Consider the following 23,399-nt stretch of genomic DNA (forward strand, 5'->3'; position numbering starts at 1 on the left):
AAACCAGTGATGCAGATCATAAGACTCACGCCACACTGTTACGGTCTAAGATAAAACGAACTCTCTTTTTCCTTATGCCGCGGTAACTTCGGCTGATTATTGCTTTGGTTTTGAGTCGCGCTAATAAGTACAGTCAAACCTGCATTATGAGGTCAGCCATGGGGAATAGCGAGGCGAAAGTCCCAAAACCTGGATATTAAAAAAACGACAAAAAAGGCACTTCATACCGTAAATTGACCACCAACACTCGCTCAAAAATAGTGTTAACATCGACTTTGAGTAGTTAAACTTTAAGTGATCGCTTTAAGTGATCGCTCAATACAGGTGAGAGACAAAACAAACCGGCCGTCATCTCGTTCCCACACTTTCCGCTACTTCTTTTGTTCAAATTTGCGGGGGAATGGAAACCTACTTCTGTTCGATTTTGTGGGGGAGTGGAAACCAGACAGTGAAGTCCAGGGAGTAAGAGATAATTACACACAAACTTTTGAAGTGATACCTTTCAATTTTTCCTGCTTAATTACCTCAAGTATGATCCTTGTAATATAAATTCTATGAAGCCTTCATGAGGTTTGGTAGTCAGCCGCGTGACCTGAAAATCGTTCATGGGATCGTTCTGAGGCCAGAATTCGTTTGCAGGACTTCTCAATTATTTTACCGCAAGCAAATTAAAAAATTTTGTCGTGTATCTTATCATGGTTTGTGGCAAGCAGTTCTGTTTAAGAAATAAGAAAAAAAAATGAAAAGAAGTGCCCTGTGTGGGGATCGAACTTACGACCTAGAACTTGCAACCTGCAACCTGCTACGGATTACGAGACTTAAACGCTGCCTACTGCGCCAACGAGGCATTGACGAAAGAAAATAAATATATAGTTAAATATTTTTTTTTTTTTTTTTTTTTTTTTTTTTTTTTTTTTTTTTTTTTTTTTTTTTTTTTTTTTTTTTTTTTTTTTTTTTTTTTTTTTTTGCCCACGAGTCCACCAAACCCAAACACTATATCAGTTTATTAATACGGGTTCATCGTTGCTTCTTCCCAAAAGAAAATACGAGACAAACTCTGCGACATATATTAGCGCTTACAATATATATATATATATATATATATATATATCCTGGTGGCAGTAGTAACATTAAGCCAGGGATTGTCACTGACTCTAGGAGACAACAGTGCATGATCTTCATTCAAAATTTATGGAGATACAAGAAAGCTTGTTGATGAAATCTTTGCGTTCGACTTCTCCTACCATTTCTGTGCTTGAATTTCAACCTTTCCCTGGAGCTCACGTCCCGTATTATTGGTTGATCCGTCAACTGACAATTTGATTCAACTTATTTTGAACAATCCTGCAGCAACTGAATTGATTTCCAGGATCAAAGGTGATTTTCCAGTTATAAGATACTCTTTACACTATTGAACTCCAGGATGGTTCAATTATTAGAAGACAAAAAAAGTGAGAGCTAAAATTTTTTAATTTTTTTTAATTAGACACTAAATGGCTTGACAACAAATTATGAAACACCTTACACCTTTATAACATTCTCACTTGAGTTTCACTCCTGTGATACTTTTTTCTTATATTTTTGTGCAAGCTTCTACCAAATTTTAACTTAAATCGTAGGTTAACAACAAAGGTGAATAAATAAAGAGCCAGATGAAAATACATTATCTGACCTGTGCACTTGATATATGTGTGCAGTGGAGTAAATACGATTAGTGGCGTAGCATTGTAAAAACAATTAAGCCACCTACTAAATAACATGCTAGGACTAAAGTCAATAAATAATGAGTAATAGATGCAACTGAATGCTAAGTAGATAGTTAAATCATGTTTATAAGTACTAATAAACCTAATCATATTGAAATAAAATCAGTTGCGGAAACCTCTGACGACACTGGAAGCGCAACACGGCCGTAAATATGCTTTCACGATTATCTATTTAGCATACCATACTAACTTCCTTTCTCTTGTAGCTGTTTGTGCTTGTCTACGACAACTCAGACTATCAGAAAATGAAAACAAACATTGCGGGCACGCACTAGTCACTGTAATACCTTATATGAGTTATCCTCTAATGCTCTTGGTTAAATAAATACGTCATTTTAATGAAATAACGGTATGTAATCTTTCTATTACTAAAACGATATCTAGAACTAAAAAACACTTGATGAGTCAATGCTAGCAATTACAGACGTGTATCCAGTACCGCATCATCTTCTTCGTAATCTCCTGTTGAATAACAAAGCAACTCATTATCATGATACTTTAGTTAACATTGTCGCCTAAAACAAATAACCAAGAGTTTTGGAGTAGTGAAGATATATTTCTTCTACCCAGACTGATAAACGAGAAATTAATGCTCCAAAACTTTGAATTTTGGCGAAAATGGAGGGTGGCAAAACATACCTTCGTCTGCAATCAGCTGCTGCTGTCGTGAAGATTTATCTTCCGCGGACTCATCAGCCTGCTGTGGGGAGTCCCCACAGGCTCCTTTTGACTTCTCGTCTTCCAGTTGCTTTTGGTTGGGTTTTTCATACTCTCCTTTTGGCTTTTCAGTTTCCAGTTGCTCTTGTTTAGGTTCCTGATTCTCTCCTTTTCGTTTTTCTTGCTGCAGTTGGTCTTTCATAGGTTCTTCATGGTCTTCTTTTGGTTGTTCATAATCCAGTTGCTCTTTCTTAGAATCTTCATCGTCTCCTTTTGGCTTTTCTTGTCCAATTTTCTCGAGTTTAGGATCCTTATGGTCTTGTTCTCGTTCTTCTTGATGACAATCAACTTGCTGCTTTTCGGTTTCTTTAGGGTGTTCTTCTTTCTCCTGCTCATCTTGTTCATTTTCCTCTTGTTGCTGTTCACTTTCGTTTTCATTTCTTTTCGACTTGTTCTTCTCTTTACTTGCATCCTTTAGCTCATCAGGCCCTGCATGGTCGACGTTCGGTTCTTTTTCTTCTTGTTGTTGACTGCCCTGTTGTTTGGATTCCTGGTCGTCTCCTTTCAGCTTTCGCTCAGGTTTTTCATTGGCTTCATTTAGCTCCTGTTTTTCTCGTTGCGTCTCGCTGACTTCTTTGTTTCCCTTTGAATCTGCTTGATGATCTTGTTCAACTTCCTGCTCTGTAGTTGGTTCTTCATGGTCATCTTTTGGTGCTTCGTTTCTTTTAGATTCAACCTGCTGCTGTTCAATGGGTTCTTCTTGGCCTCGCTCTGGTTCTTCGTCTTGTTCACGTTTAACTTCCTGCTGTTTAGTCGCTTCTTCTGGGCCTTGTTTTCGTTCTTTGTCTTGTTCACGTTCAACTTCCTGCTGTTCAGTCGCTTCTTCTTGGCCTTGTTTTGGTTCTTCGTCTTGTTCACGTTCAACTTGCTGCTGTTCAGTGGCTTCTTCTTTTCCTTGTTTTGGTTCTTCGTCTTGTTCATGTTCAACCTGCTGGGATTCAAAAGGCTGTTCATTGTCTTCGCCTGATCTTGCATGGTGCTCACCATCTCCTTGTTCTTCTTGCGATTCATCCTCACTATCGTCAGTGCTCCCCACTTCCTCTTGGTTTTGTACTGTGTTCAATAAAATAAACACAAAAAGGGAATAAGGTTAAAAAGTGTTTCCTCAGGTGGTTGTAGTCGGCCAAATCGCCAAATTTGTAAAACGAACTATACCGTGCTTTTTGCATTTGGTAACCGCATCGTGTAACTTCTCCGTCCTCAATCATTTACGCTCCGCTTTTACTCTTTCCGAATATCTCTTTGTGGCTTTGATACCTTATTAAAACCATTATTTGAAAACTTTTCACGGTCGACCAAACAAGTAGCCTATGTTGCCGTGCGTCTGTTCATTCATAGATAACATATGACGACAAAATGTGGTAACATCAAAAATGTGGTGCACTGGACTCAGCCGATTAAGTCTCCGATGTTCTTAGCCCATTTCGATTTTTTATGTGAGTGTTTTATGACAAAAAGCGAAATATTGTTAGTGATGAAAAAATCTATAAGTCTTCCCTCCACTAAATAATAATTGAGAATCAGTCAAAGTAGGATTAAACATATTATATAAAGAAAAATTACAGTAATTAAATTGACTCAAAATGTGGTTGTCTGTAAACTTCAAACTGGAGGCTAAATTACTTTTTACGCGTTTCTTATAATGGCAAAAAGGTCGAACCGAATTGCTTCAAAGTTACAACAATGCTTTTCTTTGGCTTTTCTGTTTTGCTCTTGGTTTTTGAATGCTAGGTATTGCGTTCTGAAATTTGTTTTAGTCTGTGGAGAAGTGAATGGTGCGTACCTTCTTCGATGACTCTCATCTCTATTCCCTGATCTTGAACTGACGGAAAAATATAAGCAAGCGGACAAAACATCAGCAATAACAAATTATTCATTCATGAGGCAACGTCTTTTTTTATCATTTGAGGTTGAGTCAACCTATGTGTTTAAATGAAATACCCAAGCTCACGCGCCACTAAATACATAGATCTGTTTGTTTCTTATTCATATGGGTAACCAAAAAGTATCTCTTGGCTTACGAGCCGATCTGATTGATTAACCCACGGTATATCTGCTCTTAAACCTGTTTAAAACGTAACTTTATAGCATGAAACCAAAAAATTAAAGAACGAGAAAAATACTCCCCAGAATGATCAAAGATTATTTAAAATGTCAAAAATTACCTTCAACATCTTGATTTCGGCCGAGTTTTGCCACCAGATAATCCCACAATGGTTGGAGTTTGGCTCTGATGACTCCTCGGACCTTAATACATCGAAACAAAACACGAGGTTATAATCAGTAAACAGTGCTTCCTCACCAGTTTTTCAACCCTTCGAGTCTTTGATTTCCCCAGGAATGCAAACTACGTTTGCGCAGCTTTCCAGCCACTCTCAAACCGAGTGCGATACAATGAAAACGTGCACGTTTTACATACAGAAGAGAGTTCTGAGGCAAAGGGATCTCAGAAATGGCGGAAATCAAGTTTACCAGCTGATATGAAATACGGTAAAATTATACACAGTGAGACACTTCTTGGCGGTTCGTGTTTCACTTATTTATTCTTGTCGAATTTAGATGTGATCTGTGATCTGAGAGACATGATATAAATGCAAAATTTAACTTATTGGCTGAATATATACTTTTCCAACCGCTCAAGTTGAGAGTACATGTACCTGTGGGGTAGACAAGGTGTAAAGAATGGGATTGATGGCAGAGTTAACCGGCAGAACAAAGACTGCGATCCAAACTGCCAGGTCACCAGGTGTACGGAAGGATTTTTCCAAGAGAGACCTCATTCCAATCGCCACAATAGGCAGCCAGCAGACACAGTCGGTAAGAACAATGAAGAACACTCTTTTGGCGAGCGAGGCCTCCCTCCTTAGATCGGCTGCCCTTGCCTTGGCTTTCATTCTCCTCTCTCTTTCAGTCCCTTGCTGAGCCATGCGCCTGTTTGATGCGCAGGACTTATAGATTATCATCGCATATGCCACAACGGCAAAGAGCACAAGGGTAAAGTTTAAACCCACAAACATGGCAACAGAGTACTCCCAGCCCGACGGCTTATCAGTGGAAAGCTGCAATGGCAGACATACAACTGATCTGCCATAAAAGTGATGACCTTTCTGGCGACTACCGAAGTAGTCGAAGCCCACCGTGGGAATAAATGCAATTATGACACCAACAATCCAAATAAGGAAGCACAAAAGGTGCGTAACCTTAAGTGTAAGGGACTTTCCACGATAGGGGAATAGAATATTCTTCATCCGGTCGGCGGAGAGCAAACAAATCGTCATAACAGACACCTCACTTGACAACACGGCAATGGCACCTGTTATCTGACATGTCAAACTTGAACGCCAGTAATAGTCATGCAAATAATACTCCCCTGCCCAAATGGCATCCACCACACCTATAGTTATGAGGTAGACACCCATGAGTCCATGAGCCCCAGCCAAATGTATCAACATGATGGACTGTATCTTGTTTTTCTTCTTCTTCTCCTTAAACACCAACCGCCACACAATGACAAACACAGCACCAACCAACGACATAATTCCAACCACCCAAAGGCACTCCCTTGGAGCTCGATTTCTGAACAAAGTTTCACAACTGGCGAAGCTGTCGACATAAGCAAAGTCGCAATCTGCATCCTGCTTCGTCAAATGGCAACACATCAGGTTGGTGTCTACAGTCCTACGGTTCATAAAAAGAGTTGAAATGAACAATAAAAGGGGAAAAAATACAAATTTGATCCGTCACAGGATCTAAATTTACAAGAAAATGAAAGTGTAATAGTAATATAGTCAGTGCAGTATAACTAGGCACTGGCAAATGAAATTTTTCAGTTTTAAACTCCTCGCGTGGAGGACATTTCACTTGACTTACGCAGTTATTAGATACTTCATGTTTAAAAAGAAACCCTCCGGTAGTTCTCGCATTTCGTTGTAATGGAAGTACCTGCAAATTTAAGGAAAATAATTCAGGCAAACCTTACTCGCTAATTCTTGATAACATCGATATCTTTAGCCTATTAATCACAAACATTACTAATTCCTCGAATATTATTGGAGCATTCGTGGCTTCATTTTTCACTAATCATCCCATACAGTTGTGATAAGACAGTGTAATCGGACAGTTGGCTGTAATCGGACACCGGTAATCGGACAGTTGAAGCAGCCAATCGTACTAAGTCTACTCAGCTAATCCACCAATCACAGAAATGATTGAAATAATCACAGCAACAATCACTTATTCAAAGAAAAACTGGGGAATTTTCAAAATGGAGGAAATTTTGACTTAAGACGTTGTCTCTACTGGAGATATTTGTTTTAGGTGAATTTGTTTTTTCGGAAATTCAAATGGCTATGATTACTTGGTAACAGGACTTCTTGTTATCTAATTCTGTGTGTAATCATAGTCGTGATTAACAAATCGGACTCCCACCTCGCAGTCGTCTGATTTTGTTGATCACTCGTATGATCACAGACCGAATTGGACTCCACTCAGTCCTATTACCGTTATGTATTAATCAGTTTTTCGGCTCTCCCTTGTTCCTTTTCCTGCCCAATTCTCAACAACTATTTGAAAGATAACTAACACCGAAGACGGATAACTCGTCATTGAGTATGTAAAACATACTTGCACAGGCTATGCCGAAGTGTCTTTATTTGTTATATTCATAGGCTGTTAATCTTTCAATGAGCACCTGGTGCACCCATTTAAAATTTAGGTTGAAAAGATGGGTCGCTCACTACAGAGAGGGTATTTTATGGGGAGGGGCCCTCCCTTGAGTTTTTCCCAAACTTTTTCTTGTGACCAGATATGATCGTCCCAAGAAGTATAACATGTGGGCGAAAATAAAAGAATAAACTGTGCATTAATGTACAAAGCCGATCGATAATAGCGGCACAGTTGGTACTCTTAGTGTAACAGTGGTGGTATGTATGTGAAATCGTTTACTCCATTTTCCCTTCTTAAACAATTCGGCCAGTGGTATGATCACTTGTACATTTATTAAAATGGGGGAGGGGTGCTTATCCTTGAGTTTACAGCACGTGAAGGTCGCACCAACAATATCTGTCTCCCTTGAACTCAAAGTAGTTTGAACACACCTGGAATATTATCAGTTTACTTATACTCACAGGAATCGAATACTTGGGGCGACATCTTTGAATTGTTCGTTGGTAACGGTGCGGATATTGTTGAAATAAAAGCTCCTACAGAACGATGAAACAGTGAAAAGTGTAGAGCGTCAACTGACGAGCATGAAAGCGTAAATTAAAACAACACTGGACAGAAAATTAGTCAAGGATGGAAGGCAATATCTTCCATTTGTTCAAAATGTTCTGCAACGAGAAAAGAACCTCACCGTACAGTAGGCAGTGCGCCATACAATAACGTCACATAAGTATTTTTACGAATTTTCATTTTACTGAGAAGTTCTTCAAAGTGACAGTTAAGTTATCAAGAATGAATAAAACATTCTCTATTTAAGTCGCAATTGATAGATCTATTTCTATCCGCGTGGCTGATGCCGATTTAAGTAACCCATGAGTATTGTCATACTTACCCTCGAGAGGTTTTCACGCTAGAAGTCTTTGTAAACTTAGTGTTTGAATCTGGAAGGGGATACCTTAGCAGGATCTTGTTTTTGGTGGGTAAAGAGACCTGGTGTCTCTCAAGGTTTTGTCTGATTTGCCTTTTGGTGGTTCACTCTTCTTCTAGTTAATATGATCTCTTAGTCAGCCTGTTTTCACTTTCACAATCGTAATATTTCGTCGTCCATCACGCATGGTTTTGATCATAAGGTATGATCTGTCCTCGGGTGTAGAAGATTGTCCGTGTTTTTGGTTTGGAACTTAGTAGGCCTTTTGATTTACCTGAGCCGAACTCGTCGCAGATAATGGCTATACATTGCTATAATTGCATCTTCACGAGACCCTTACTAATTATACAGTACCTCGTTACCGTTAATCAGAGGATAGTTTAGAAACAGTTACTTACATAGTCATTATGTTTTTCATGCCTTTAAAAACTTCACGTGGCAGATAGTTAATGTTGTTTTCGTAAACAACCCTAGAACAACATAGAGGGCACATCATTATTATCAGAAATATAGAAAAATTTAGTGGTAAGCACGTATTTACATAAACTTTCTTCCTATCTTCATTGATTCTTAAGTGCCCTCTCCTTACGACATCTTCAAGAGCTATCCGATATTGAAAACATAGTAATAAAGTCAAAAACAAAAACAAAAAAACAAAACAAAACCTCACAGCCGGAAAGTTAGACTGATATGCAGTTTGCGGTTACCTTGCTGAAAATGTCAAAATTTAGTGCATGCTAGTATTTGGACTTCTATAAAAGCATTGTTTCACTGATCTGTCGATTTTTTTCTGGGGTGAGGGAAAGAATTTCTACATCTCTAATTCTCTTCTTTTTCTGTCTTTTTCTGGAGAATTCCGAGGTGCAGTTACTATCTTGGATGGATGACAAAGCCTTTTTTTCAGAATTCTGCTAAAATTTCTGAGGTTTATCCAATCAAAGTACACTAGCTTAAAAATTTAGCGAACTTTGGGCAAAAGTGGTGGGAGGAGGAAAGAAAGGTTTATTCGCTGTACTGACCCTCTGTAAAACTAAAATGATAATGAATACTTGTATTTTCGAGAGTTACTCCTTCCTTGTTTTGCAGTTGTATGTCCTCCAACCGAGAGTAGAAAAAAAAGCTGAACAATTCAACGAGCAAATGAATATCAATTAAAGTTGGTTAAATACATATTTGGTCAAGAATAGTTGCTTGTGCAGTCAGGTATGATTTCCCGAACCCTGTCTCATATTATAGAAACTGTTTCATCCCTAATTTAAGTCAGTCGAGTTAAACATGATTATTATAGAAACCTCCTTCGAAAGCGTATTAGCGCCTTGGTATTCAGCAAACTGTTCTACTGCTCATCAGTGTGCTCAAACACTTCCTGAAAAAACATCCCATAAATGTATTTGGACCAAAACGTTGCCACGTGCATTGTGACAAGAACAATTAAGTTCCATCGTGTTACGCCTTCACCGAAAGGACTATCCTGGTCGCCAGGTAAACAATGGTTAAACCTTAGTAACGCTATTGTGACATGTAAATGAATGATCGGACGTGCGCCCATTTACGAGTTAATGTTCGTATTTCTAATCGCACCACCCGGAATTTTATGCTTTTAGTTTGAACAACCCTTTTCTGGAACATCTAGAAAAGCTGCCAGAAAAATGTTATTTAAAAACTGGAATTTAGAGCTCCTCTGTTTTCATTTAAAATCCCAAATAAACTCAATATTGACAAAATCGTTTTGAAAGCTGCTGAAGAATTTTCATACATTTTTTTTAAAGAAAAATGACAATCGATTGTTAAAGTTTGATTTGGGTTAATCATCAATCATCAGCGATCATTTCTAGCGTATGGTCCTTGTCAAGCCCCAAGGGGAAGGTGCTGTTAAAGTATTGTAGGGGATGTGTTCTATCATATTTTGTTCTATCACCTTAAACATTTGAACCCTGGTAATTCTTAGTTGATGGCATCTCTTTCCAAAGTGGATGTTTATTTTTAACTTTTTACTCAATTAACATCCTTAAACAAACTTTTAAGTCATAAGAAGATGCCAGAGAAATAGTCCGTATCCAAGCTGATCCTTTGATTTTGGCCAACGCTACCTTTAATTAATGCTCATTATACAAGACACGTACTGAGCCAGTTATATCACAAACATGAATCACTTACAATATTTTAAAATCAGAGAGGTTTTTGAACCTTGGCAAGCGCTGAAGTTTGTTACTGGAGTCTCTTGGGTCTGATCAGCAAGATTGTAACCGTGGTTGAAATTATCTCCTATGAATACCCCAGCCCGGTTATCGAGCTAAGACTTAAAAGTTTGCGCCTACACTGACTTCGTAAATAAGCTGATATTATGCTCGGGAACTGTGCCCAGGTTTAATTCTCAACTGAATAACGGGGCTGATAGCAACTGATACCGCTTAAAAGAGTATGCGCTGTGCTCACTGGGAGGCAATGTACGTAAGTTCCGTCCAAACTTTGCCGAAGTAATTTGAAACCAGTACTTTTTCTGTTAAATTAGGCCTACCGCAAACACTTATCTGGATACAGATCGTCCGCTCAACATGGAGGTTTACGAAAAAGCTCTTAAAGTGGTTGATATCAAAATGACTTTCCGTTGTAGTAAAGAGGTCGTCGTTACACTTAATGCGGCGTTCATCTGGAAGACAAAATTAAAAGCAAAGCTGCTTATTAATCAAGCCTTTTCATGCAACGGCGAAGTTGGCAAATTTAAGTTGCAGTTGTTATCAGGAGAGAAAAAATGTCGGCTTCTAAAAGAAATAAGACACAGCTGCTGTCGAAACAAAGACCGTGAGACAACGTAACCGTAGAGACAGCTTACCCGTTGGTGCTTTGAGTCCCAGCTAATTGAAAAGTAAACGTCATCATTTCTTCAAAGTGAATTATCTGGAAAGCGGACGGCGAGCTCACCTTGGAAGGCCTAGACAGAATTCACTTATAATATACAGCCGGTTTTGATAATCCATAGTTAACGTGGAAGTGAAGTATTTCGAAACGAGCACCATAATAAAGAAACACAAAAAAATTGTTTCATTATTACGTGGTGAATTGATATCATTGTTGACTATATGGTTTCCTCACTGAACTGTCAATGAACAAAGTTCGTAATTTTGTTGGGTTCGATGCGTTTCTTTCTTGACGAAGAGAACAAGATAACCGGTCTTTTTTCAGTGATAAACAAAAAGAAATAAGTGAAAGGTTTTTATGATGAGTGAAAGTAAACCTTGAAAATTAAGAAAACTGTTTACGATGATCGAAAAGACGCCACAGAGGTGGCAGATTGCATTAAAATGACGGTCAATTCTAAAATGAACTTGTTGCGGCGACTTTCAGTCACTGATGCAATAGATTTTCATGTGCTACTCATGCATTTAAGGTTGAAACCGATATTGGTTGTTATTCTGATCAATTTTTCTTTTCAAGTGGACCGTCCAAAACTGAAAAACCGCATTTTTTTAAATTCGACTGAAGATAGCGTCTAAGTATATCATAATGGTGTCAATTACAGATCTGCAGCGTCTTAGGAACACGTCCCTCTGTGTAAGAATGATTAAGACAATTAAGTTCAAAGAGGAAAGGTGATGGATAGATTCTAAAGGTATGGTTCCATCTTGAACCTTCAATCGTAAAGACGAAAAATTTTCGTTAAATCACTTTACGTGACGGCCAATTTGCTCCGTGTTCCGATTGCTTTCAAAAAATGACGCGACAGATTTTAATTTACCGCACTCACTCGCACTCATTTACTTCATTTTGTCATTTTCCATATAAAGCAAAAATCAATTAACAGTTTATTAAAAACTGCAAGTACTCAGTTCAATAACTTAGTTAAATGGAACACCGCGCGCAATTGCGTTTCAAAGAAAACTTTAATCACCTTCGGTAGTCGTTTGCGTTTTTACGATTTTCCATTGGTTTTCATTAAGACGCAACTTAACTAACGAAATTTCCATGATAGTGAGAGGAGAAATCACAGTAAGCCGACTTCCGTAAAGCTCGCTTGATAATGCCCCCAAAAAGTGCGAAATTAGCCGCCGTAAGCCGTGAGTTAGTCGCAAGGCGAAACTTTGCAATTAACAGCAGAAATCAGCCAACTTTTCAATCAAAAGCATCAGCAGGTAGGTTTTTTCAAGATCAAAGTGACGAGAAAGGCTTCCTTTTTGATATGTAAACAACTGAAGGCGTTCCAGGATTGCGTAAAAAGTTCGTGTTAAACTGAAATGAATTAGCCTAATCTGTTACCGACATGAACCTCTGCTCAAAACTGACACACAATCATGCATGCAGAACCAGGCTTGCGCACGGTGATTAAAAGCATCGCAGAAAGGCCTCTATACTCGATTTCTGTCAAATTTTGATATCACGTAAGCTTAAGCATAATCAGAACCAATGCTTTTTGCAGGCAAAATGCCCTGTTGTTTGAAAAAAAAACCTCAATGATGTAAATCCAAAAATTAATCTTCGGTGCTTCATCTTTACACCACAGTTTGTAATCTCTGAACTGCTAGATTCAAACGCCTTCCATACACTCAAACCTTTATGCATGATTCCCAAATTTACTCTGGACTGATTTAAGTAACCAAGGACTAATTTTGATGCGGCTGAAAATACCTCGTTGATAATGCTAACTGTAACATTGTGCAAAACCCCAAATGAAACACACTTGGAATTACTTTATTCTAGAAGAATATTCCCCTTATTTCTAAAAAAATTGTGTTTTAGGGCAAATTATACACTACAGCTTTGAGCTTTTGCGATCAGCGGGTAGTTAGCAGTTCATACGCAAATTTAGTCCGCTCCACTCATTTTGGTATTCAGTATGTACACCTGAAGTAAGAACCATGACAAAAATTTGGAAATATTTATTTTCATTTGATTCTCCGCAACGAAATGATCAAACAAATGGCCACATCTTGAGATTCCCTCATATTTCAAAATATCTATCATTTTTGTTTGCTCTTTTTTGGTCGGTTGACATGCCTGATATATGGCTTTAGGTGAGTGGATGGGTCCTAATTTTAGTCACTGTGACTGGAAGCCGTCTTGTGATTTACTTCATCAGGACAAAACCTGGGCGTCAAATTCTTCTACACAGTCGACCTCACCCATGCTGGTATCTTTTTCAGAGTCAGCTTCGCCTTCTTGTATTGCTCCAACACCAATCTCTTCGCCATGACCGTCGACCGCTTCCTTGCCATCACAAAGCCTTTGCGGTACATGTCTTACATGATGAAAGAAACTGTTTGGGTGATGATTATTACGGTTTGGAATGGCCCATTTCTATTCTTTTGCCTTCCATCTTCACTTACAATCACAATCGGACATTTACCATGTTCATGGAAATATCCCGTGTGCTCATTTTCCAGATTCTGCCCCTCGTTATCTTTGTCGCTGCAACTTCTCATCTCCTTCGCATTGCCTGGAAAGTCAACCGCCAGACCAGGGAACTGATTGCTCAAGTCCGCAACAACCATGCTATGAACATGAGTGGACAGAACATCCAGCCACCTGCAGTATTCAGAGTGCAACACAGGAGTTCCACCGTCTTGATCATATTGGTGATGACCGCCTTCAATATCACGTACCTCGGAGGGAATTACCACTGTCTCTGCTTTCTCACCAATTTATGTCCCTTCGCCGGGACGCTCAGATATATGGTTTATCTGGTGCTGATTGCCAACACTGCTGTCAATCCAGTTCTCTATTCCTTCTTTAAGAGTGATATTCAAAAGAAACTATTTAAGTTTTTCTCAAGGTAGATAAGTCATAAGTTATGGCACAGCACAACTCAGTTAAATTTTGTGAAATGCAGTCTGTGTTTAAAGCTTAAAAGGAAAATAAAGCAGCCATCTTGAATTGCGTTTGGATTCCAGTTTCGTCTGTTTGGCTCTTTCGTCTGACATGCTTATAATTACTTCTTTTGAGTTTTCTATCATTTGGTTAGAGGTTTTCAGCCCCTGAATGCTAAAAAGTTATTGTCTGTCTGTTAGATCTTTAGTCGTCAAAGGTTAACTAACCGCGACTAGTTGCATTGGGCAATACAGCTTTCTGCTTCGTTTGACGCTATTCAGTGTAGCAACTGTATCGAAGAAGAGCGCTATATTGGACCGACAAGAGATCAAAGCTCGAAAAAAGTTTCTCTTAGACACTCTTATCGAGAGCGGAGTTGACCTGAATTTTGTGGACGAACAGGGTTTGACTCTTCTTATGCATGCTGCGCAGTTACCTGACGAGAAATGTCGCACACGTAACAACTTACTCAAACTCTTGTTGCAGGACGGTTCGTATGTAAACATCGTTGATAAAAAGGGCCGACATGTGCTGTCTAGGGCTTGCATCGACGACAGAGTAGATATTGTTAGACTACTGGTTAATGTCGCTAAACAGGACGTTGATTTGAACCTACGTGATGACGACGGAAGCACTCCAGTCATGCACTCCGTTCGCACAGGTAACGCCACTTAAGTGGAGTTTATAGTTAGCGAACTGAATAAGTTTCAAGTTGACATAGATGTTCGAAATCTCAAAGACAGAACGACTGGGGAATGAAGAGTGTGCGACTATCCTGTTGACTGACGGGAATGCGTCAACAAATATTCAGGTGAATCCTTTTTTGGATTTTATGAGCGTAAAAGAAGAGAAATCTTGGAGCGGCAAGGTCGAGGTGTCGAGGAAAGTAAATAAGCTGCGATTAGCAACTCTGCTGAGAGGAAACAATCTAATCCCCGGATTATTCAAAAGAAACACATTCTTACAAAGAAGACTCCTACTTCAAACGGCGAGAAATCATCTTCAAACCACGAAAGGGTCTTAAAAAGAAAGACGAGCTCACCTAGAAAAGTTTCAAGTGCAAGTTTAGTGACTGTAGACACCAAACACAAGGAAAAGTCTCGGTATGCCCGCCGGCGTAAATATGCGTGGCATGAGAGAATTATGAAACACCCGATATCACGCAAGGAGGAAGAATTAGAATTGGCCACACCAGAATTAGACAGGGGGGCGGATAACGCTAACCCAGACGGCATCAGTGAACTCAGTTGCTCATTTGACACTAAAAAATCTTTTATTGAAAGACAAGCAATCGCAAATTCTAAAGGACAAACGCGCCAGGTGATACATGCAGTGTCAAATGCTACGTCCGTTCGAGCGGACACAATTCGGCGAAGTCTAAATATCAACACAAAATTGCATCCGCCAAATTCTGCTGTTGGACGGAAATCGAAAGAAATTTCCATAACATGCAATCATGATCGTTCGTGCCCTTCGCCAAAAACTTCGGAGAATGCTGCTGTGGACGACGAGTACAGCTGGTATTTGCATTTCAGTGTCTTTAATTCCCCATCAGTGTCTTTTCTCACTAAAATAATAGCCATTTATGCGGAGCAAATGTCCCCCGACTCTTCTTTTCATTTCGGTGCCGGCCCGGAGAGGACTACCAAGAAACCCGACGAGCCGATGGTGCCAAAAATGTCTGTCGTAGCTATGGGGGCCAATGAAGACCTGCAATCCGAAGGAGGTCGATATTTTCCATCAAGGTCAGCGCTGTCTAGCCAGTGCAACAGTGCTTCAAGTACCACCTCGAATCGTAGTTTTCAGTTGGCTGAAAAACAGTTGCATCATATTTATCAGGGAAAAGATCTCTTTCAACGCTCAAAGTACAGGATGTAGATTTCTGATTAGTACGTGGCCTGTCCAGCGAAAGCTTGACAGGACGGGACATAGACAGTTTTTGAGTCTCAAGTGGCTGCTTAATTTAAGCAGCTATTTTCATTCATTTATAAACCAACCAAAGTTATTCAGCTCACTAAACAATACACTCATTTTCATGCGGAGTTTTTGTTTCTCACAAATTTGATGCACCGATTAGCTTTCCAATTAGGATACATGGTAGTTTGTAAGAAAGAAGACTTGCATCATTTTTTTTTCACTGTGTAATAAGTTGGGCTTATGAATTGTTCGAGACATATCAATGAACAACTCTAGCTAAAAGAAAACCAGTGATGCAGATCATAAGACTCACGCCACACTGTTAACCTACGGTCTAAGATAAAACGAACTCTCTTTTTCCTTATGCCGCGGTAACTTCGGCTGATTATTACTTTGGTTTTGAGTCGCGCTAATAAGTACAGTCAAACCTGCATTATGAGGTCAGCCATGAGGAATAGCGAGGCGAAAGTCCCAAAACCTGGATATTAAAAAAACGATAAATAAAGGCACTTCATGCCGTAAATTGACCACCAACACTCGCTCAAAAATAGTGCTAACATCGACTTTGAGTAGTTAAACTTTAAGTGATCGCTCAATACAGGTGAGAGACAAAACAAACCGGCCGTCATCTCGTTCCCACACTTTCCGCTACTTCTTTTATTCAAATTTGCGGGGGAATGGAAACCTACTTCTGTTCGATTTTGTGGGGGAGTGGAAACCAGACAGTGAAGTCCGGGGAGTAAGAGATAATTACACGCAAGCTTTTGAAGTGATACCTTTCAATTTTTCCTGCTTAATTACCTCAAGTGTGATCCTTGTAATATAAATTCTATGAAACCTTCATGAGGTTTGGTAGTCAGCCGCGTGACCTGAAAATCGTTCATGGGATCGATCTTGAGGCCAGAGTTCGTTTGCAGGACTTCTCAATTATTTTACCGCAAGTAAAATAGAAAATTTGCCGTGTATCTTATCATGGTTTGTGGCAAGCAGTTCTGTTTAAAATAAAAAATAAAAAAAAAATGAAAAGAAGTGCCTTGTGAGAATATTGAACTCATGACCTTCATTCTGCAACGAATTACGAGACTTACGCGCTGCCTACTGCGCCAACGAAGCGTCGACGAAAGTAATAGTTATATACTTAAACATTTTTTAATTTTTTCTTTTTGCCCACGAGTCCACCAAACCCAAAAACTATATCAGTTTATTAATACGGGTTCCTCGTTGCTTCTTCCCAAAAGAAAATACGAGACAAACTCTGCGACATATATTAGCGCTTACAATATATATATATTTGAATATATTTAAGAACATTAAACTCCTTTCAGCCATATGGACTAAACAAAAGAACTGGATAAAGCTTTTACGCGAAAACCTTTATAAAGTTTTAGGTATATAAATTGTTTATAACATACGTTATAAAGGTTTTAAAACTGTTAAACAATTAGGAACACTAATTGTTTACGAGAGATTTTACCCAGCATTTAATTAAGCAATATACAATGTACTACGTCACACAATTAACCAATTACGACTCTGTAACAATTGCATGTTAAGGCCCCTGAGGAAGGAAAATGCCGAAACGCGTTGGGTCTTTAATAAAGCGTTGAAAACGGAAGCACATTCTCCATTGTGCAAATTATATAACCTTATAGAATGGCTTCGACAAGGAAACAGAGAAATACAAGGAGAAACCAGAATCAAGACGAAGGAGTTAATACGCGCACGGACGAGCGCGAGCAAAGCAGCGAGGACGATGTTACACCATCCGTTAGTTTCATCGAAACAGCGAATCCAGCGAGGAACCCTCAAATAACGGAAAAACCAACAGATCTTGGATGGAAAGTGTACTCCCTAAAAGAAAAAAACATGAGGATAAAACTACACGTTGAATTCCTGAAAACTTGCATAGAGGAAGGTATTATTCCGAAAGGATTAACCATTGATTTGCGATCGACGACAGGCCGACAAGATGAAACCTTCCAAAACAAATGGAAAGAAATACTAAGCAATTGCTCACGGCAGCTCGCGGAATGTCTCGTGGAACACTACGAGAGGCAGCTGGCACAAAATATTGTCGTGATAGCCGACACTTTCGAGTCACTCGATAAGATTGAGGACTGGACGGACAGGGACAAGCAACAAGTAGAACAAGAAATAGAATCAATTATTGACACGAAAGAAAAATAGCTAAAGGAGAAAAAAGAAAAGAAGCTGGAAACTGCCCGTAAGAACAAACAACCGGTGCAAGAGGCAGAACATCAACCACTTGATCGGGGCACTGAAACATATGCAGAAGTAGTCAAGAAACACATTCGTCAGAAACTGACCCCAAATAAGTCAGACCCCACAAGAAGAAAAATACCACTCTACTTGTTGTTGAGTGCCCTGTTGTTTGGATTCCTGGTCGTCTCCTTTCAGCTTTCGCTCAGGTTTTTCATCGGCTTCATTTAGCTCCTGTATTTCTCGTTGCGTCTCACTTACTTCTTTGTTTCCCTTTGAATCTGCTTGATGATCTTGTTCAACTTCCTGCTCTGTAGTTGGTTCTTCATGGTCATCTTTTGGTCCTTCGTTTCTTTTAGATTCAACCTGCTGCTGTTCAGTGGGTTCTTCTTGGCCTCGCTCTGGTTCTTCGTCTTGTTCACGTTTAACTTCCTGCTGTTTAGTCGCTTCTTCTGGGCCTTGTTTTCGTTCTTCGTCTTGTTCACGTTCAACTTGCTGCTGTTCAGTCGCTTCTTCTGGGCCTTGTTTTCGTTCTTCGTCTTGTTCACGTTCAACTTGCTGCTGTTCAGTCGCTTCTTCTTTTCCTTGTTCTTGATCAACCCTCTGGGATTCAAAAGGTTGTTCATTGTCTTCGCCTGATCCTGCATGGTGCTCACCATCTCCTTGTTCTTCTTGCGATTCATCCTCACTATCGTCAGTGCTCCCCACTTCCTCTTGGTTTTGTACTGTGTTCAATAAAATAAACACAAAAAGGGAATAAGGTTAAAAAGTGTTTCCTCAGGTGGTTGTAGTTGGCCAAATCGCCAAATTTGTTAAACGAACTATACCGTGCTTTTTGCATTTGGTGACTGCATCGTGTAACTTCTCCGTCCTCAATCATTTACGCTCCGCTTTTACTCTTTCCGAATATCTCTTTGTGGCTTTGATACCTTATTAAAACCATTATATGAAAACTTTTCACGGTCGATCAAACAAGTAACCTATATTTCCGTGCGTCTGTTCATTCATAGATAACATATGACGACAAAATGTGGTAACATCAAAAATGTGGTGCACTGGACTCAGCCGATTAAGTCTCCGATGTTCTTAGCCCACTTCGATTTTTTATGTGAGTGTTTTATGACAAAAAGCGAAATATTGTTAGTGGTGAAAAAATCTATAAGTCTTCCCTCCACTAAATAATAATTGAGAATCAGTCAAAGTAGGGTTAAGCATATCACGTAAACAAAAATTACAGTCATTAAATTGACTCAAAATGTGGTTGTTTGTAAACTTCAAACTGGAGGCTAAATTACTTTTTACGCGTTTCTTATAGTGGCAAAAAGGTCGAACCGAATTGCTTCAAAGTTACAACAATGCTTTTCTTTGGCTTTTCTGTTTTGCTCTTGGTTTTTGAATGCTAGGTATTGCGTTCTGAAATTTGTTTTAGTCTGTGGAGAAGTGAATGGTGCGTACCTTCTTCGATGACTCTCATCTCTATTCCCTGATCTTGAACTGACGGAAAAATACAAGCAAGCGGACAAAACATCAGCAATAACAAATTATTCATTCATGAGGCAACGTCTTTTTTTATCATTTGAGGTTGAGTCAACCTATGTGTTTAAATGAAATACTCAAGCTCACGCGCCACTTAATTCATAGATCTATTTGTTTCTTATTCATATGGGTAAACAAAAAGTATCTCTTGGCTTACGAGCCGATCTGATTGATTAACCCACGGTATATCTGCTCTTAAACTTGTTTAAAACCTAACTTTATGGCATGAAACCAAAAAATCAAAGAACGAGAAAAATACTCCCCAGAATGATGAAAGATTATTTAAAGTGTCAAAAATTACCTTCAACATCTTGATTTCGGCCGAGTTTTGCCACCAGATAATCCCACAATAATGGTTGGAGTTTGGCTCTGATGACTCCTCGGACCTTAATACATCGAAACAAAACACGAGGTTATAATCAGTAAATAGTGCTTCCTCACCAGTTTTTAAACCCTTCGAGTCTTTGATTTCCCCAGGAATGCAAACTACGTTTGCACAGCTTTCCAGCCACTCTCAAACCGAGTGCGATACAATGAAAACGTGCACTTTTTACATACAGAAGAGAGTTCTGAGGCCAAGGGATCTCAGAAATGGCGGAAATCAAGTTTACCAGCTGATATAAAATACGGTAAAATTATACAAAGTGAGACACTTCTTGGCGGTTCGTGTTTCACTTATTTATTCTTGTCGAATTTAGATGTGATCTGTGATCTGAGAGACATGATATAAATGCAAAATTTAACTTATTGGCTGAATATATACTTTTCCAACCGCTCAAGTTGAGAGTACATGTACCTGTGGGGTAGACAAGGTGTAAAGAATGGGATTGATGGCAGAGTTAACCGGCAGAACAAAGAATGCGATCTAAACTGCCAGGTCACCAGGTGTACGGAAGGATTTTTCCACGAGAGACCTCATTCCAATCACCACAATAGGCATCCAGCAGACACAGTCGGTAAGAACAATGAAGAACACTCTTTTGGCGAGCGAGGCCTCCCTCCTCAGATCGGCTGCCCTTGAATTGGCTTTCATTCTCCTCTCTCTTTCAGTCCCTTGCTGAGCCATGCGCCTGTTTGATGCGCAGGACTTATAGATTATCATCGTATATGCCACAACGACAAAGAGCACAAGGGTAAAGTTTAAACCCACAAACATGGCAACAGAGTACTCCCAGCCCGACGGCTTATCAGTGGAAAGTTGCAATGGCAGACATACAACTGATCTGCCATAAAAGTGATGACCTTTCTGGCGACTACCGAAGTAGCCGAAGCCCACCGTGGGAATAAATCCAATTATGCCACCAACAATCCAGATAAGGAAGCACAAAAGATGCGTAACCTTAAGTGTAAGGGACTCTCCCCGATAGGGGAACAGAACATTCTTCATCCGGTCGGCGGAGAGCAAACAAATCGTCATTACAGACACCTCACTTGACAACACGGTAATGGCACCTGTTATCTGACATGTCAAACTTGAACGCCAGTAATAGTCATGCAAATAATACTCCCCTGCCCAAATGGCATCCACCACACCTATAGTTAGGAGGTAGACACCCATAAGTCCATCGGACCCAGCCAAATGTATCAACATGATGGACTGTATCTTGTTTTTCTTCTTCGTCTCCCTAAACACCAACCGCCACACAATGACAAACACAGCACCAACCAACGACATATTTCCAATCACCCAGAGGCACTCCCTGGGAGCTCGATTTCTGAACAAAGTTTCACAACTGGCGAAGCTGTCGACATAAGCAAAGTCGCAATCTGCATCCTGCTTCGTCAAATGGCAACACATCAGGTTGGTGTCTACAGTCCTACGGTTCATAAAAAGAGTTCAGATAAACAACAAAAGGGAAAAAAAAAAGACAAATTTGATCCCTCACAGGATCTAAATTTGTAAGAAAATGAAAGTGTAATAATAATACAGTAAGCGCAGTATAACTGAGCACCGACAAATGGAATTTTTCAATTTTAAACTCCTCGCGTGGAGAAAATTCCACTTGACTTACGCAGTTATTAGATTCTTCATGTTTGTAAAGAAACCCTCTGGTAGTTCTCGCATTTCGTTGTAATGGAGGTACCTGCAAATTAAAGGAAAGCAATTCAGGCAAACTTTGCTCGCTAATTCTTGATAACATAGACATCTTTAGCCTATTAATCACAACCATTACAAATTCCTGAAATGTTATTGGTGCATCCGCAGCTTCATTTTTCACTAATCATTCTGTAAAGTTGTAATAGGACAGTTTAATCGGACAGTTGGCTGCAATCAGAAACCTGTAATCGGACAGTTGAAGCAGCCAATCGTACTAAGTCCACTCAGCTAATCCACCCATCACAGAAATGATCAAAATAATCACAGCAACAACCACTCATCCAAGGGAAAAATGGGGGATTTCCAAAATGGAGGAATTTTTAACTAAAGACATTGTCTCCACTGGAGATATTTGTTTTAAGTGCTTTTTTTTTCGGAAATTCAAATGGTTATAATGAATTGGTAACAGGACTTATTTTCGTCCAATTCTGTCCTTAATCATACTCGTGATTAACAAATCGGACTCTCGCCTCGCGGTCGTCCGATTTTGCTGATCACTTGTATGATTACAGACCGAATTGGACTCCACTCAGTCCTATTACCGTTATGTATTAATCAGTTTTTCGGCTCTCTCTTGTTCCTTTTCCTGCCCAATTCTCAACAACTATTCGATAGAAAACTAAAACAGAAGACGAGCAATTTGTCATTGAGTGTGTAAGATATACTTACACAGGCTATGCCAAAGTGACTTTATTTGTTATACTGATATGCTTTTAATACTGCAATGAGTATCTGATGCACTCATTTCGAATTTAGGATGGGTCGCTCATTACAGAGAGGGTACTTTATGCGAAGGGACCCTTCCTTAAGTTTTTCCCAAACTTTTTCTTGTGACCAGATATGATCGTCCCAAGGAGTATAACATTTGGGCGTAAATAAAAGTATAAACTGTGTATTAGTGAACAAAGCCGATCCTAACTTCTAGTATATCAGTGGTAGTATGTATGTGAAAATCGTTTACTCCAATTTCCCTGCCTAAGCAATTCGGCCAGTGGTATGATCACTTGTCCATCCTTTAAAATGGGGGAGGGGCGCTTATCCGTGAGTTTACGGCACGTGAAGGTCGCACCAACAATATCTGTTTCCCTTGAACTCGAAGTAGTATGAACACACCTGGAATATTACCAGTTTACTCATACTCACAGGAATCGAATACTTGGTGCGACATCTTTGAATTGTTCGTTGCTAACGGTACGGATATTGTTGAAATAAAAGCTCCTACAGAACGATGAAACAATGAAAAGCGTAGAGCGTCAACTGACAAACATTAAAGCGTAAATTAAAACAACACTGGACAGAAAATTAGCCAAGAATGGAAGGCAATATCTTCCATTTGTTCAAAATGTTCTGCAACGAGAAAAGAACCTCACCGTGCATTAGACAGTGGGTCATACAATAATGTCACATAAGTATTTTTACGAATTTTCACATTACTGAGAGCTTCTTCAAAGTTACAGTTAAGTTATCAAGAATGAAAAAAACATTCTCTAATTAGGTTCCAGATCTATTTCTATCCGCGTGGTCGATGCCGATTTAAATAACCCCATGAATATTGTCATACCTATCCTCAAGAGGTTTTCGCGGTCGAAGTCTTTATAAACTCAGTGTTTGAATCTGGAAAGGGATACCTTAGCAGGATTTTGTTTTTGGTGGTTAAAGAGACCTGGTGTTTCCCAAGGTTTTGTCTGATTTGCCTTTTGGTAGTTCTCTCTACCTCTAGTAAATATGATCTCTTAGTCAGCCTGTTTTCACT

General features: G+C 39.4%; 2 protein-coding genes and 4 pseudogenes across 5 annotated transcripts in view; 3 read left to right on the forward strand and 3 right to left on the reverse strand.

Annotated features, from left to right (window-relative positions):
• Positions 1-23,399, forward strand: part of LOC149050568 (uncharacterized) — a 195,225-nt pseudogene that overhangs the window by 82,264 nt on the left and 89,562 nt on the right. The gene's annotated exons all lie outside the window — the stretch shown is intronic.
• LOC149050576 (uncharacterized) lies at positions 1,401-6,181 on the reverse strand. Its single transcript, XM_089198134.1, has 5 exons — positions 5,141-6,181; positions 4,649-4,730; positions 4,267-4,305; positions 2,406-3,536; positions 1,401-2,228 (listed from the first exon to the last, which is right to left on the reverse strand). Exons 1-5 carry the CDS (start codon positions 6,170-6,172, stop codon positions 2,185-2,187), a joined length of 2,328 nt encoding a protein of 775 aa, XP_089054260.1. The 5' UTR covers positions 6,173-6,181; the 3' UTR covers positions 1,401-2,184.
• The window catches only part of LOC149050577 (uncharacterized), a 71,496-nt gene continuing 55,663 nt past the window's right edge, over positions 7,567-23,399 (reverse strand). The window contains exons 13-14 of the mRNA XM_089197541.1: positions 8,472-8,543; positions 7,567-7,684 (exon numbers count right to left, since the gene is read on the reverse strand). Of these exons, the coding sequence (XP_089053667.1) occupies positions 7,606-7,684; positions 8,472-8,543 (151 nt within the window). The 3' untranslated portion in view covers positions 7,567-7,605. The remainder of the gene's footprint in view (positions 7,685-8,471; positions 8,544-23,399) is intronic.
• Positions 13,062-13,952, forward strand: LOC149050578 (uncharacterized; annotated as a pseudogene).
• LOC149050579 (uncharacterized) lies at positions 13,987-16,149 on the forward strand (annotated as a pseudogene). Its single transcript, XR_016183992.1, has 2 exons — positions 13,987-14,024; positions 14,157-16,149. The product of XR_016183992.1 is annotated as an uncharacterized LOC149050579 (transcript).
• Positions 18,130-21,613, reverse strand: LOC149050580 (G protein-coupled receptor GRL101-like; annotated as a pseudogene). Its single transcript, XR_016183996.1, has 5 exons — positions 21,561-21,613; positions 20,345-21,365; positions 19,850-19,934; positions 19,468-19,506; positions 18,130-18,737 (listed from the first exon to the last, which is right to left on the reverse strand). The product of XR_016183996.1 is annotated as a G protein-coupled receptor GRL101-like (transcript).

Source organism: Pocillopora damicornis, chromosome 2, assembly GCF_964200805.1.
Source record: "Pocillopora damicornis chromosome 2, jaPocDami1.2, whole genome shotgun sequence".
NCBI classification, from domain to species: Eukaryota; Metazoa; Cnidaria; class Anthozoa; order Scleractinia; family Pocilloporidae; genus Pocillopora; species Pocillopora damicornis.

Coding starts and splice junctions, on each gene's coding strand:
- LOC149050576 (XM_089198134.1), bottom strand. CDS start 6,172: ATGAACCGTAGGACTGTAGACACCAACCTGATGTGTTGCCATTTGACG. Junction 4,306..4,648: donor CCGAAATCAAGATGTTGAAG/GTAATTTTTGAC, acceptor TTTTTCCGTCAG/TTCAAGATCAGGGAATAGAG. Junction 2,229..2,405: donor GCAGCTGATTGCAGACGAAG/GTATGTTTTGCC, acceptor GTTATTCAACAG/GAGATTACGAAGAAGATGAT.